Genomic DNA, 16109 nt, shown 5'->3' on the forward strand with positions numbered 1-16109 from the left:
AAGCCTATCGGCTTAATGCCGTCTTATTTCATAGCTGTGCCCTTATTTTCAGGTAAAAGACCTCACGAGTGCGGCATCTGCAAAAAGGCATTTAAACACAAGCATCACCTGATCGAGCACACGCGCTTGCATTCCGGGGAGAAGCCCTACCAGTGCGACAAGTGCGGGAAGCGCTTCTCCCACTCGGGCTCCTATTCCCAGCACATGAACCACCGCTATTCCTACTGCAAGAGGGAGGCCGAGGGGCCGGAGCCGGGGGCCTCAGGCCCGGGGGGCCCGCCCGCGCACCACGCGGGGGCCCGCGCCTCCCCCTCGCAGGGCGACTCCGACGAGAGGGAGAGCTCCACGCGGGAGGAGGACGAGGACAGTGACAAGGAGGAGGAGGAGGAGGAGGAGGAGAGGGAGACGGAGGAGCTGCAGGAGGAAAAGGAAAGTGGAGAACCGCGAGGAGGGGAGGGGGAGGAGGAGGAGGAGGGGGGGGAGGAGATGGAGGAGGAGGGGGAGGGGCATGAGGGGGAGGGGGCGAACTCCGAAGGTGCGAGGGAGGGCGCGGGAGCTGGAAGCCCAGCCCGCAGCTTAGAACACAAAGTCGGCCAGGGCGGTGAGCAGGTGTCTGAAGAGAAAACAAACGAAGCCTGATCGTTTTTCTAGAAAGAAAGAAAAGTCTAATTGGTAATGAAGTTTGTTCTATATTATACATGCTTTTCACGGAAACACAGTAACCTGTATACTGTGATTTCTGTTCACTACTGTGTAAAGTAAAAATTTAAAAAAATACAAAATACCAAAAAAAAAAAAAAAAAACCACACAAAAAAAAAATCCGGGTGTGCCTGAACCTCAGACCTAGTAATTTTTCATGCATTTTTCAAAGTTAGGAACAAGTTTGTAACATGAAGCAGATTAGAAAACTTAATGACTCAGAAAGCAAAGATGCAACAGGTTAAAGGAAACTGATTACTTAGATAAGCATCTGGCATTGTTTCATTTTATCAGTATTAATTATCACTCTTATGTTGGTTTATTCTTAAGCTGTACAATTGGGAGAAATTTTATAATTTTTTATTGGTAAACATATGCTAAATCTGCTTCAGTATTTTATTATGTTTTTTAAAATGTGAGAACTTCTGCACTACAAAATTCCCTTCACGGAGAAGTATAATGCAGTTCCAAACCGTGCTAACTACCATTTCTAAATTCAATCTAGAAGGTAGTAACTTCTAATATTTAGATGTCATAGTAGAGCGTATTCTCATTTAAAGTGTATCGTTAGCCTTAAGAAAGCAGCCGATAGAAGAGCTGAAGTTTCTTACTCATGTGGTTTAAGTGGAGTTGAGAAGATTGCCGCTGAGTTCTGATTGCAGGGACTAACAGTGTTGATACTGGTGAGGACAGCAGAGTCGTCAGAATCAGTGTTCGTAATTGTGTTTGAGTACGTGGTAAACAAATATGAAGGATGTGATATGAAGCTTTGTATCTCCTTTGGCCTTAAGCAAGACCTGTGTGCTGTAAGTGCCATTTATCAGTATTTTCAAGGCTCTGACCAGCCTCCGTTCATGCGTGGCCTACAATAACTAGCATTTGTTGATTTGTTTCTTGTATCAAATTCTAAAATAAAACTTAAAACCACTGACTCTGTCAGAGAAGCCAAACACTGGGACATTTCACCCTTTAATAATTCCTCAGTATTCATTTTGCGTTAATTGACTTTCAGAATTTCTCTACAGAAATGAAAGGGAAATTTTCTAATCTGCTTTATCCATGTACTTGCATTTCAAACATGGACCTGCCATTGTTATTTGGCTCATAATTGTTTCCAAATGTTAGTTATTATGGACCCAGTTTATTAACAACATTAGCTGATTCTTACCTATCAGTATTATTTTATTTCTTTTAGTTTATAGATCTGTGCAACATTTTTGTACTGTATGTCTTCAAACCTGGCAGTATTAATACCCTTCTTAACTGACATATGAACTTTTAGTTTTAGAAAACTTTTATATTTATGTGTCTTATTTTTATATTTCTTTATTTATTACACAGTGTAGTGTATAATACTGTAGTTTGTATTAATACAATAATATATTTTAGTATGAAAATTTGGAAAGTTGATAAGATTTAAAGTAGAGATGCAATTGGTTCTCTTGCATTGAGATTTGATTTAACAGTGTTATGTTAACATTTATACTTGCCTTGGACTGTAGAACAGAATTTAAATGGGAATGTATTAGTTTTACAACTACAATCAAGTCATTTTACCTTTACCCAGTTTTTAATATAAAACTCTTAAATTCTGAAATTCACTGTGTGACTAACAGCATGATGCTCTGCGGTTTTATTAAGAGATTAGTCTAACCATGAAGTCTCATTTCCTTATAAGCCAAGCTAGGGCAACCGTATATAAACAGTGTTGGGAACAACGTTTAACATTTTGTGCCAATTTGTTCCTGTATTCATGTATGTAAGTTACAAATCTGACTCTTCATTTTTAAGTTCCTTGTTACACCATGGTCATTTTCTAGTTTTTTACCAGACTCCCCCATCTCACAATAAAATGCATCAACAAGCCTGACTGACTTACTTGCTATCATTCTTTTAATCATTATCAAGATTTTCTTTGGAAAACTCTGTGACATACATGGGGGTATTATACCGTCATCCTGCGCTTGGTTTATCTTGGGCTGGGGCTGGGTAGACTAAATGGTGTAGACATTCCCCGCTAAATCATGGATTTTCCTGCGGCTGAGTGTTTCTGGGAAGGTCAGAGGTGACAACTAACGGCCTCCCTGGAGCTTGCCTCCTCTTCCCGAAACCCTTAGCCCCTCACTCCTGATCCCGTGGCCTCTCAGCCTTCGGGGAGCCTGGGTTAGGTGCCTTTCCTCTGGGCTCCCACAGCCCCTGTACCTGCCTCATCATCTCAGCCCTTATGCTGTGGCTCGCACCCCGCCCGCCGGGACGGGCCGTGTCGGCCGCCGGGTCACCAGCCCCAGTGCCCGCCCGGCAGAGTGCCCGGCCCAAGTACATGCGGCCACGTTGGTTAAACGAGAATATAATTTGCACATTAACAGAGCTCAGCTGTGTCTTTCTTTGCTACTCTTTTGCTTCTATATATGTTCAGTGATTTCAGCAATTTAATAATTTTTTATTCAGGCCCTACTAAACACTAGACAGACATAACAGACAAATAGTAAACTATACCTTTCCTGTTGCCTTTCTATTCTGATTTGCGAGCTTATTTCCAGGTGTCGTCTTTCCGGCGCTTAACCTCATGGTACATGACACAGGCATTCGAGGCCCCTGGTAGGAACTGATGGGACCCCCTCCCCCTCTCATGGCCTCATGTTCCTAGGTGATGGTTATCAGCGTGGTGCCTCATTGCTTCCGTCACTGAGAAGAGCTACCCGATAAACAAGTTCATTGTATAGGGTTAGAAAATAAGAATAAATAACCCTTCTTAGGAGACATGCGTACTACAGTCACTCTGAGGAGCAGCTCAGAGAAGGCAAGTGCTCGACACATGTGGGTAAATAAATGGCTAACAAAGGCCTCCAGGTTCATCAGACACGTTCTGACAGTGAAACCGTGTGGCTGCTTCCCATGACTCCCCCGGGTCCCGTCACAGCAAGAGTGACATTTGTCCCTGACTTGTACCATGCACAGGTGCTTCACTGCTGCTGTCAAAGCTGATTTCACAAAGGCCTTGCAAGACTGAAAGACCATGTGCCCATGAACACAGACATATTAAGTAGCAGAATAAAGATTGGAACATGGGTCCACCTGACTCTAAGAGCCATGCCCTTAACTAGCCTGCCTCACATCTCACTTACACCATCTACATTTAAACTCAATCCTGGCCTTAAGTAACATGAGTAGAAAATGTCAGCAAGACCAATATACAGTTTACAACATGGTGAAAAAGAAAAGCAAGGGCAGGGGTTTTTCAAATCTGTGTGCAAACTTAAAATTAGCCTTGAAAACGTGAAAATGTAAACTCAGAACAGATCTCTTAGGATCAATTAGAACAACCACAATATGGTCTTTGTCTTCTGAACCTAAAAAAAGGCATAAATTCCTCTGTTCTAGTGAACAAATACATTCCACTCAACAATACACATTTTTTCCCAACAACACATGGGACATTCATGAAGAGAACCATCTTATGAGCCATAAAACAACCCTCAAATTCAAAAGAATTGCAAACAAAGTGGTTTTTCTCTGACTACAAAATAATTAAACTAGAAATCAGTAACAGATACATCTGGAAAATCCACCCCCCTCCGCAAAACTACTGGAAATTAGACAACACGTTTCTAAGTAAAATATGACCGTTATAAATTATGAAGAACTAAGTAAAAATGAAAATGCAACATCAGAAGTTGCAGTGTGCAGTAAAAGCAGTGCATGTAAGAAAATTTATAACAAACACTTTTATTAGAAAAGAATAGAAGGTGCAGTCATCTAAGCTTCCACCTTAAGAAATTAGAAAAAGAATAAAATTAAACCCAAACCAAGCAGAAAGGAGGCAATAATAAAAGACAGAAGTCGACGGCACAGAAAACAAAAACAATTGAGTAAATCAATGAAATCAGAATCTGATTCTTTGAAAAAATTAATACAATTGATAAACCTCTAACCAGATAGATCAAAGAATAAAAAAATGGAGACAAATCACCAAGAACGAGAGAGAAGATCTTCTTGCAGATTCTACAGGGTAAAAGGATGAAAAGGAAGTATTACGAACTTTATGCCAATGAATTTGACAACTTTGATGACAATGTCATGTCCAAAATACCAAAACTCACTAAAGGAGAAATAGATAACCTGATTAGTCCAATCACAAAAATCTTCCCACAAAGAAGACTCCAAGCCCAGATGGCTTCACTGGTGAATTCTACCAAAAATTTACAGAAGTTATTGTACCAATTCTACACAAACTCATCCAGAAAATAAAAGAGGAAAACACTTCCCGCCTTAGTCTGTGAAGCAGCATTAACCTGATAGGAAAACCAGACAATGATATTACAAGAAACAAAAACTACACACTAATACTAATAGCTCCCTGGATGTAGATGCAAAAATCCTTGACAAGACATTAGGAAATCATTTTGAATAGTTTATCAAAAGGAAAGTACATTACAACCAAGTGGAATTTATCCCAGGACTGCAAGGTTGTTTTTGCATTCAAAAACCACCTTGTAAACCAAAAATTTACATAGTTTTTACATATTTACATCATATTTACAGAGCAAAAAGAAAAACTATATATCATCTTAATAGGTGTACAAGAAGCATCTGACTAAATTCTACACCAAGTCATACAAGTTCTCGGCAATCTAGGAATAGAAGGGGGTTTCCTCAACCTGATAAAGGGCACCTGCAAAAAAACCCCATAGTTAATATAATAATTTTGAAAAATTAAATGCTTTCCTCCTGAAATTATGAATAAGGCAATAATGTCTGCTCTCACCCTTTTATTAAGCATTGTATGGGGAGGTCCCACCAGGTGCAACATGACAAGAAAAATGAAAGGCATACAGATCGGGGAAAAAAAAAGTAAAACTTTTTATTTGCAGACAGCTTGGTTGTCTATGTCGAAAAAAAGGAATTTACAAAAAAGCAACTAGAAAAGGTGACAGCAAGGTTACAGGATATAAGGTCATTATGCAAACATCTATCATATTCTTACAGTAGGGGTAAAATGGAAATTTAATTTTTTAATGTATGAAATATTTAGGGATAATTTAGCAAAATACGGGCAAAACCTAGGCACTGAAAAATACAAAACACAGCTGAAAGAAATTAAAGGTGCAATGAAAATGAAAAGATATTCCATGTTTATTGATCAGAAGATTCAATGTCATTGCTGTGTCAATCCTCCCCAAATTTATATATTTTTAAAAATTGTTTTTTAATTTATTTATTTATTTTTGCCTGTTGGGTCTTTGTTGCTGTGTGTGGGCTTTCTCTAGTTGCAACGAGTGGGGGCTACTCTTCGCTGCAGTGCATGGGCTTCTCATTGTTGTGGCTTCTCTTGTTGCGGAGCACGGGCTCCAGGCACGTGGGCTTCAGTAGTTGTGGCACACGGGCTCAGTAGTTGTGGCTCACGGGCTTAGCTGCTCCACGGTATGTGGGATCTTCCCAGACCAGGGAACAAACTCGTGTCCCCTGCATTGGCAGGCAGATTCTTAACCACTGCGCCACCAGGGAAGTCCCTATCCTCCCCAAATTTATCTATTGATTCAACACAATTCCAGTGAAAATTGCAGCCACATACTTGTAGAAACTGACAGGCTTATTCAACATTTATATGGAAATGCAAAAGACTTCAAGTAAGCAAAAGAATTTTGGAAAAGAATAAAGTTGGAGGACTTAGACTACCTGATTTCTAGTGTTACTATAAAGCTACAGTAGTCAATACAGGGTTGTACTGAATGGACAATACAGGGTTGTATAAGAATGGACATACAGATCAAGAATACAGAATTAAGAATTAGGAGGAGATCCACATATTCATAGTCAACTGATTTTTGCCAAAGGTGCCAAGATAATCCAGTGGTTAAATGATCATCTTTTAAAATGTACTGCTGATAGATATTCATATGCAGGAAAATGAACTCGATCCTTACGTCACACCATACATAGAGATTGTTTCAAAATGGATTGCATACTTAAATATAAGAGCTAAAATTATAAATCTTTTGGAAGAAAACAAATTCTTTGTGACCTTCGATTAGGCAAAGATTTCCTAGATAAGATACAAAAAGGATGAATGAGTCATAGAGGAAAAGAATTGATGAATTGAAATTTATGAAAACTTTAAAATTTTGCTCTCCAAAAGATACTGTCAAGAAAATCAAGAGGGAAGACACAGACTTCTTCAAGAGGGAGAAAATATTTGCACACATATATCTATATACCCGAGAAATGAAAATGTGTCTACACAAAAACCTGTACACAATGTTCATAGCAGCATTACTTATAATAGCTAGAAAGTGGAAACAGTCCTAATGTCAATCAACTAATGAATAGATAAATATGGTATATCCATACAACGGAATATTATTTCATAGTAAAAAGGAATGAAGTACTGACGCATGCTACAACATGGATGGACCTTGAAGACCTTACACTAAGTGAAAGAAGCTAGTCACAAAAGATAAAATATTCTGTTACTCCATCATATGAAATATCCAAAATAGGCAAATCTAAAGAGACAGGAAGTAGATGAGGGCTGGGGGTGGGGAGAGAATGCCTACTGACTGCTAACAGGTATGGGTTTCTTTCGGGGACAGTCGAAGTTCCGAATTAGATTGTGGTGATATTTGCATAACTCTGTGAATATACAAAAACCATAAAATTGTACATTTTAAGGGGGTTGCTTTATGGCGTGTGAATTATATCTCAACAAAACTATTAAAATATATGTATGTACATTAATAAGACAGCCCAATTTTTTTTTATTGGACAAAAGATTTGAACAGATACTTTACCAAAGAAGACATACAAATGGGAAGTGAGCACATGGAAAGATGATCAACATCATCAGGCATTAGGGGAGGCAAAAGTAAAGCCACAATGTGCTACCACTACACACCCAAGAGAATGGCCAGAATTTAAGACTATCAGTAATACCAAATACTGCGCAGGCTATAGAGCAACTGGAACTCTCACACATTGCTGGTGGGAATTTAAAACAGTACAACCACTTTAGAAAATAGTTTGTTGGTGTCTAATAAAGTTAAACACATTCTTAATATACAACCTTGAAAGCCCACTCCTTGGTATTTACCCAAGATAAATGAAAACATATGTCCACCCAAAAACTGTATTAAAATGTTCATAGCAGTTTTAGTCATAATAGCCAAACTGGAGATAACCCAAATATCTATCAACCAGGGAACAAATAAACAAACTGCAGAATTTCCATACACGGGAATAAGTAACACATAAGCAGTAAGTAACATATAACAACATGGAAGAATCTGAAAAGCAGATATGCAAAGTATAACATGAAGTGTGGTGGCCACACAGGTATACACCTTTGTAAAAACTGTAAAAATTATCCTTTTTGATGCCAATCTCACACAACCTCCATTTCCTTTATTAATTAAAAGATCAAAACAACAGGTAGTAAGTGCTGTCCTTGTGTTCTAAGTAAATATTTGACTTGTGTTGCAGTAACTCAGTATTTCTATTATTGGATTAGGTTTCTTCTTTCAGTCTTAGAGTACTAGAAGGTGGGAAGGGGACTATCTCTTAAATGCAGACATATTCAAGGCAAATTTCAAGTTAGAATTTTTTTAAAATCATCTGGAGCTTCAAGTTAGAATTTTTTTTAAATCATCTGGAGCTTCAGAAAACACTATATTCTATTATTATTACTTTGGGGCTTGTATATTCTTTTTTATTGTGGTAAAATATATATAATATATATATGGTTTACCATTTTAACCATATTTAAGTGTACAATTCACTGGCATTAAGTACATTCACAATGTTGTACAACCATCACCACTATCCATTTTTCATCATCACAAACAGAAACTCTGTACCCAAAACTCCTCATCCCTCCCTGTCTCCAGCCTCTTTAACCTCTATTATACTCTGTTATATTTTCCATCTCTATGAATTGGTCTACATACTTCATATGAGTGGAATCACACAGTGTTTGTCCTTTTGTGTCTGGCTTGTTTCACTTAGCATAAAGCCCTCAAGGTTCATCTATGCTGTAGTATGTATCAGAACTCCATTCCTTTTCAAGACTAAATAATAGTCCATTGTATGTATATGTTACATCGTGTTTATCCACTCATCTATTGATAGACATCTAGTTGTTTCCGCCTTCTGGCTACTGTGAATAATGCCCCTGTGAACACTGACCTGCAAGTATCTCTTTGAGCTCCTGCTTTCAATTCTTTTGGGTGTATACCTAGAAGTGGAATTGCTGGATCAAATGGCAATTCTAAGCTAAACTTTTTGAGTAGCTACCAAACTGTCTTCCACAGTGGTACACCATTTTATATTCCACCAGCAAAGCACAAGCATTTCAATTTCTCCATGTCCTTGCCAACACTTGTTATTTTGTTTTGTGTTTGATAAATACTTATTCCGATAAATAATACTTATTTCTTCCACTCAGATAGACCTAGGTTTAAATCTCAGAATGTTAGGAATCACTTCTCAGGTTCTTCGTTTATAAAATGTATTTAATATGCTCCCTCGTGAGGATTAAATGAGAAAATGTGTACAAATGTTTCAAGCATATGCACACATAGTAGGTGGTTAATAAATAGAAGAGTTTCTCTCCTAACTATTCATCTTCATGTACTGCCCATTAATTTTCCTTAAGTACAGCTCTGATTATAGCTCCCTGTTCATATGTGATCACTGCCAATGGAGTAAAAGCCAAATTCCTTAGCAGTTACACCTTAATTTCCCCTGATATAATTAGTAGCTCATATTTGCTGAGCACTTACTTTATGTCAGACACTGGGATACTTGTATTATACTTATAAACTGTTTAATCCTCATAATGACACTATGAGGTAGGCCCTGTGGTATAATAAAAATGTACATATTGGGGAAGGATTGTGGGAAGATGGTTGAGTAGGCAGCACCAGGCTCTGTCTCCCCACCTAGACAACAATTACCTAGGCAGAATATGTCTGATGTAACTATTTTGGTACCCTGGACACTAGTGTCCAAGGGAAAACTTGGACAGTAAACTGAAGCTAATTTTGGTCAATTTCCAAAGTTAATTTTTGGTCACCAGGAGCAGCTACCTATCCCCCAACCCCAGCCTGTGAAAGGCATCTGCACACATGCTGCTGGAGCATCTTGCACACAGTGTGCCGGATCCAGGGTGGGCACAAAGGACCCTGTGCTCCAAACAGCAGACACCTGTGCTCTGTTCGCTGATTCCTGCTTCTGATCACAGAGGCGGCAGCCATTGTTGTTACTCCTCCCCCAACTGTCACAAGCCCCTCTCCTTCCAGATGAAGTGACTTCCATCCCCCATTCATTTTTCACTTTAGGAGCCAGACATAAGGACATTCAAAAACAACTAATATATGGGGAAAATTAGAAAGTGGCTGCACGTGCCCAGGACAAGGCTCAGAAAAGACTTGAGAAAAACCTTAAGTTTGGGCTTCCCTGGTGGCACAGTGGTTGAGAGTCTGCCTGCCAATGCAGGGGACGCGGGTTTGAGCCCTGGTCTGGGAAGATCCCACATGCCGCGGAGCAACTGGGCCCGTGAGCCACAACTGCTGAGCCTGCGCGTCTGGAGCCTGTGCTCCGCAACAAGACAGGCCGCGATGGTGAGAGGCCCGCGCACCGCGATGAAGAGTGGCCCCCGCTTGCCGCAACTAGAGAAAGCCCTAGCGCAGAAATGAAGACCCAACATGGCAATCAATCAATCAATATATCTTAAAAAAAAAAAAAAAAAGAAAACCTTAAGTTTACACCTCAGACCAATCCCTGGCTCAGAGACAGATTATAAAAATAAAACAATAACAAAGAGCAAACCCTGGGGAAAGGGGAGAAGCTGATTTCCAGAGTTACTACATCATTAGATTCAAATGTCTAGTATTCGACAACAATGACAACAGCAAAAATCACAAGGCATAGAAACAGGAACGTGTGGCTCATTCAAAAGAAAAAATAAATCAACATAACCGTCCCTGAAAAAGACCTGATGGCAAATCTACTAGACAGAGATGTTAAAACAACTGTCTTAAAGATGCTCAAAGAATTAAAGGGTGATGTGGAGAAAGCCAAGAAAATAAACTGTGAACAAAATGGAAATATTAATATAGAAAACCTAAAAAGAAACCAAAAAGAAATTCTGGAGCTGAAAAGAACAATAACAAATTTAAAAATTCACTAGGGGCACTCAAAAACAGATTTGAGTAGGCAGAAGAAAGAATTAGCAAACTTGAAGATAGGGCAACAGAAATTTTCAAGTCTGTAGAACAGAAGGAAACAAGATTGAAGAAAGGTGAACAGAGCCTAAGGGACCTGTGGGATACCACCAAGTGGACCAACATAATATGCATCATGGGAATCCCAGAAGGAGAAGAGAGGGAAGGGGCAGAGAGAATAGTTGAAGAAACAATGGCTGAAAACTTCCCAAACTTGATGAAAGACATGAGTATAAACATCCAAGATGGTCAGTAATCTCCAAGTAAGATGAACTCAAAAGAGACCTACACCAAGACACATTATAATCAATCTATCAAAAAACAAAGACAAAGAAAGAATCTTGAAAGCATGTAGAAAGAAGCAAATCATGACATACAAGGGACCCTCAATAAGATTATCAGGAGATTTCTCATCAGAAGCTTTACAGGACAGAAGACAGTGGGCTGATATATTCAAAGCGCTAAAAGAAAAAACTGTCAACCAAGAATCCTACACCCTGAAAAACTGTCTTTAAAAATGAAGAAGACATTAAGACATTCCCAGATAAACAAAAGCTGAGGGAGTTCTTCACCATTAGACCTGCCCTGCAATAAATGCTCAAGGGAGTCCTGCAAGGTGAAATGAAAGGACACTACGTGGTAACTTGAAGCTGCATGGAGAAATGAATATCTCAATAAAAGTAACAGATGGGAAATTATAAAAGCTAGTATTAATATAATAATGATTTGTTACTGTACTTTTCATTTTCTACATGGTTTAAGAAATTAACACATTTAAAGAAAAAATTATTAGTGTAAAAGCTAATATTACTGCAACTTTGGTTTGTAACTCCAAATCTTGTTTTCTACATAATATAAAGAACTAATGCATTTAAAATAATTATCAGTTTATGTTTGGGGGCATACAATGTATAAAGATGTAATTCTGTGACATCAACAACCAAAAAAGGTGGGGACAGAGCTGTAAAGGAGCAGTGTTTGTATGTTAATAAAGTTAAGTTGGTACAACTTTAGAATGTTAAATGTAATCCCCATGGTAACCACAAAGAAAATAGCTATAGAATATACATAAAAGGAAATGAGAAAGGAATTTAAACATTTCACTACAAAAAATCAACTAAACACGGACGATGACAAGAATGTAGCAAATTGGGTGGGGAAGCTATAAAGCATATAGAAAACAATGACAGAGGTAAGCCCCTCCTCATAAGTAATTATTTTAAATGTAAATGGATTAAATTCACAAATCAAGAAACAAATATTGGCATATGTATAAAAACACATGCTCCAACTATATGCTGTCTACAAGATAATCATTTGAGATCCAAAGACACAAACAGGTTGAAAGTGAAAAGATGGAAAAGGATATTATGTGCAAACAGTAACCCAAAGGGAGCAGGGGATAGGGCTATAGTAATGTCAGACAAAATAGACTTTAAATCATAAAAGCTTATATGAGACAAAGAAGGACATTACATATTATAAAACGTTTAATACAGCAAGAAGGTATAGCAATTATCAACATTTATATACCAAATGATAGCCCATCAAAATAAATGAAGCAAAAACTGACAGAACTGAGGAAGAAATAGAGAGCTCCATAATAATAGTTGGAGACTTCAATACTCTACTCTCAATAGTGGATAAAATAACCAGACAGAAGATAAGTAAGGAAATAGAAGACAACACAATAAACCAACTAGTCTAAGAGACATATACAGAACACTCTACCCAACAAAAAAATACATATTTTTCTCAGGTGCACATAGGACATTCTCCAGGATACACCATATGTTAGGCCACAAGTTAAGTCTCAATACATTTTAAAATACAGATATTATACAGAGGATCTTCTCTAACCACAACAGGATGAAAGTTAGAAATCAGTAACAAAAAAATTGGAAAACTCACAAAATTTTAGAAATTAAGCAATATACTCTTAAACAATTAATGGATCAAAAAAAAAAGAAATCACAAAGGAAATTAGAAACTACTCAGAGATGAGTAAAAATGAGAACACGATGGAGGTGTGGCCAAGATGGTGGAGTAGGAAGACCCTGAGCTCACCTCCTCCCATGAGCATGTGAAAATTACAACTATTTCCAGAGCAACTATCTATGAGAACAACCTGAAGACCAGCAGAAAAGACTTTCCACAACTAAAGATACAAAGAAGCAACCACAATGAGATGGTTAGGGATGGCAGAGATACACGATGATCTGACCCACACCCCCCAGGTAGGCAACCCACAAATGGGAGGATAATCACAACTGCAGAGGTTCTTCCCGAAGAGTGAGGGGTCTGAGCCCTACATCAGGCTTCCCAGCCTGGAGGTCCTGCACCGGGAAAACAAGGTTCCAGAATGTGTGGCTTGGAAAGGCAACAGGGCTTGTGCATGGGAGAGCCAGAGGAATCTAGGAAACAGAGACTCTTAAAGGGCACACAGTAAGTCTCACACAATGCAAGTCCCAGCACAGAGGCAGTAATCTGAAGGGAGTCTGCGTCAAACCCACTTGTTGATCATGGAGAGGCAGGAGGCAACTGATGCCCCCTGGGGACACAGACACTGGCAGCAGCCATTTTGGGGGGCTCGTTCTACCACCAGGACACTGGTGCTAACAAGCACCATTTTGGAATCCTCCTTCTAGCCTATTAGCAGCAGGGGCTTACCCACCCACCAGCAGACTGACATCAGCCCCAGGACACCCACCCGTGGGCTGGCATCCGTCCCAGGACCCCTCAGGACTGGCAGCCAGCCGCCCAAGGATTGGGCTCCACCAACCAGCAGGCCGGCACCAACTCTGCCCCCACCATGCCATGCAACGAGCTGTGCCAGAACCCCACCCCACCTAACAGCAGGCCAAAAGCCTCCACAGGAGCCAGGGCCATGCAGCCAACTGGGCCAGGGATCAGGCCCACCGACCAGGGTGCCCACCGTAGTCAAACCAACCACAGCGTAACAGTCTACACAGCCTACGTGAGGTGACCAGAGGGGAGTGAGCTGCTGGGCCCCACAGAACGTCTTCTACATAAGGCAGTTTCTTCTAGATGAGGAAACGTAACTGGATTACAAGTACACAGAAATAAACACAGAATCAGGCAAAATGAGGAGACAGAGAAGTATGTTCCAAATGAAGGAACAAGACAAAAATGAGAAGAAGAACTAAGTGAAGTGGAGATAAGCAATCTACCTGACAAAGAGTTCAAGGTAACGATTACAAAGATGCTCAATGAACTCAGGAGAAGAATGGATGAACACAGTGAGAAGTTTAAAAAAGAAAGTATAAAGAAGAACCAAACAGAGCTAAAGAACACAATAATTGAAATAAAAAAGTACAACAGAAGGAATCAACAGTAGATTAGATGACACAGGGGAACGGACCAATGAACTGGAAGATAGTAGTGGGAATCACCCCAGCTGAACAGAAAAAAGAAAAAAAGAATTTAAAAAAATGAGGATAGTTTCTATGACAAAGTAGGACACAATGGAGAAAAGACAGCCTCTTCAGTAAGTCGTGCTAGGAAAACTAGACAGCTACATGTAACAGAATGAAATTAGAACACTCCCTAACACCATACACAAAAATAAACTCAAAATGGATTAAAGACCTAAATGTAACGCCAGACACTATCAAACTCTTAGAAGAAAACATAGGCAGAACACTCCATGACATAAACCACAGCAAGATCTTTTTTGACCTACCTCCTAGAGTAACAGAAATAAAAATATAAACAAACAAATGGGAATTAATTAAACTTACTTTTTTGCACAGCAAAGGAAACCATAAGCAAGACAAAAAGACAACCCTCAGAATGGGAGAAAATATTTGCAAATGAAGCAACTGACAAAGGATTAATCTCCAAAATTTACAAGCAGGTCATGCAGCTGAATATCAAAAAAACAAACAACCCAATCCAAAAATGGGCAGACCTAAATATACATTTCTCCAAAGAAGATATACAGATTGCCAACAAACACAAGAAAGAATGCTCAACATCACTAATCATTAGAGAAATTCAAATCAAAACTACAATGAGGTATCACCTCACACCAGTCAGAACGACCATCACCAAAAAATCTACAAACAATAAATGCTGGAGAGGGTGTGGAGAAAGGAACCCTCTTGCACTGTTGGTGGGAATGTAAACTGGTACAACCACTATGGAGAACAGTGTGGAGGTTCCTTAAAAGACTAAGACTAGAACTACCATATGATCCAGCAATCCTACTCCTGGGCATATACCCTGAGAAAACCATAATTCAAAAGGATACACACACCCCAACGTTCATTGCAGCACCATTTACAACAGCCAAGACATGGAAGCAACCTAAATGTCCATCGACAGATGAATGGATAAAGAAGACGTGGTACATATATACAATGGAATGTTACTCAGCCATTAAAATGAATGAAATAATGCCATTTGCAGCAACATGGATGGACCTAGAGATTATCATACTAAGTGAAGTCAGACAAAAACAAATATCATATGACATCACTTATATGGAATCTAATTTTTAAAAATTATACAAATGAACTTATTTACAAAACAGAAACAGACTCACAGATTTCAAAAACAAACCAAACAAACCAAAGGGGAAACATGGTGGGGAGGGATAAATTAGGAGCTTGTGATTAACATACACACACTAATATATATAAAATAGATAACCAACAAGGACCTACTGTATAGCACAGGGAACTCTACTCAATATTTTGTAATAACCTATATGGGTAAAGAATATGAAAAAGAATGAATATATATATAATGTAACACTGAATCACTTTGCTGTATACCTGAAACTAACATGACATTGTAAATCAACTATACTCCAATAAAATTTTTTTTAAATGAGAATAATTTAAGAGCCCTCTGTGACAAAATCCAGCATACTAACATTGACATTATAGGGGTCTCAGAAGGAGAAGAGACAGAGAAAGAGGCAGAGAACATATTTAAAGAAACAATAGCTGAAAAATTCCCTAACCTGGGAAAGGAAACAGACAGGTTCAGGAAGCAAAGAGAATGCCCAACAAGATAACCAAAGAAGTCCACACCAAGACATATTATAATTAAAATGGCAAAATTAAAGAAAAAGAGAAAACCTTAAAAGCAGCAAGAGAGAAGGAAATAGTTATGTACAAAGGAACTCCCATAGACTATAAGCTGACTTTTCAGGACAGAAAGGA

The 16109-nt window shown here is 38.9% G+C and overlaps 1 protein-coding gene across 4 annotated transcripts in view; it reads left to right on the top strand.

The window, feature by feature from the left end:
• ZEB1 (zinc finger E-box binding homeobox 1) overlaps positions 1-2575 on the top strand; it is a 213111-nt gene extending 210536 nt beyond the window's left edge. For all 4 annotated transcript variants that reach the window (XM_057541985.1, XM_057541987.1, XM_057541986.1 and 1 more), the window contains one exon: positions 53-2575. In XM_057541985.1, coding sequence (XP_057397968.1) covers positions 53-639 — 587 coding nt within the window. In that variant the 3' untranslated portion in view covers positions 640-2575. The remainder of the gene's footprint in view (positions 1-52) is intronic.
• Positions 2576-16109: the final 13534 nt, after the last annotated feature.

Source organism: Balaenoptera acutorostrata, chromosome 3, assembly GCF_949987535.1.
Source record: "Balaenoptera acutorostrata chromosome 3, mBalAcu1.1, whole genome shotgun sequence".
In the NCBI taxonomy this organism is placed as follows: domain Eukaryota; kingdom Metazoa; phylum Chordata; class Mammalia; order Artiodactyla; family Balaenopteridae; genus Balaenoptera; species Balaenoptera acutorostrata.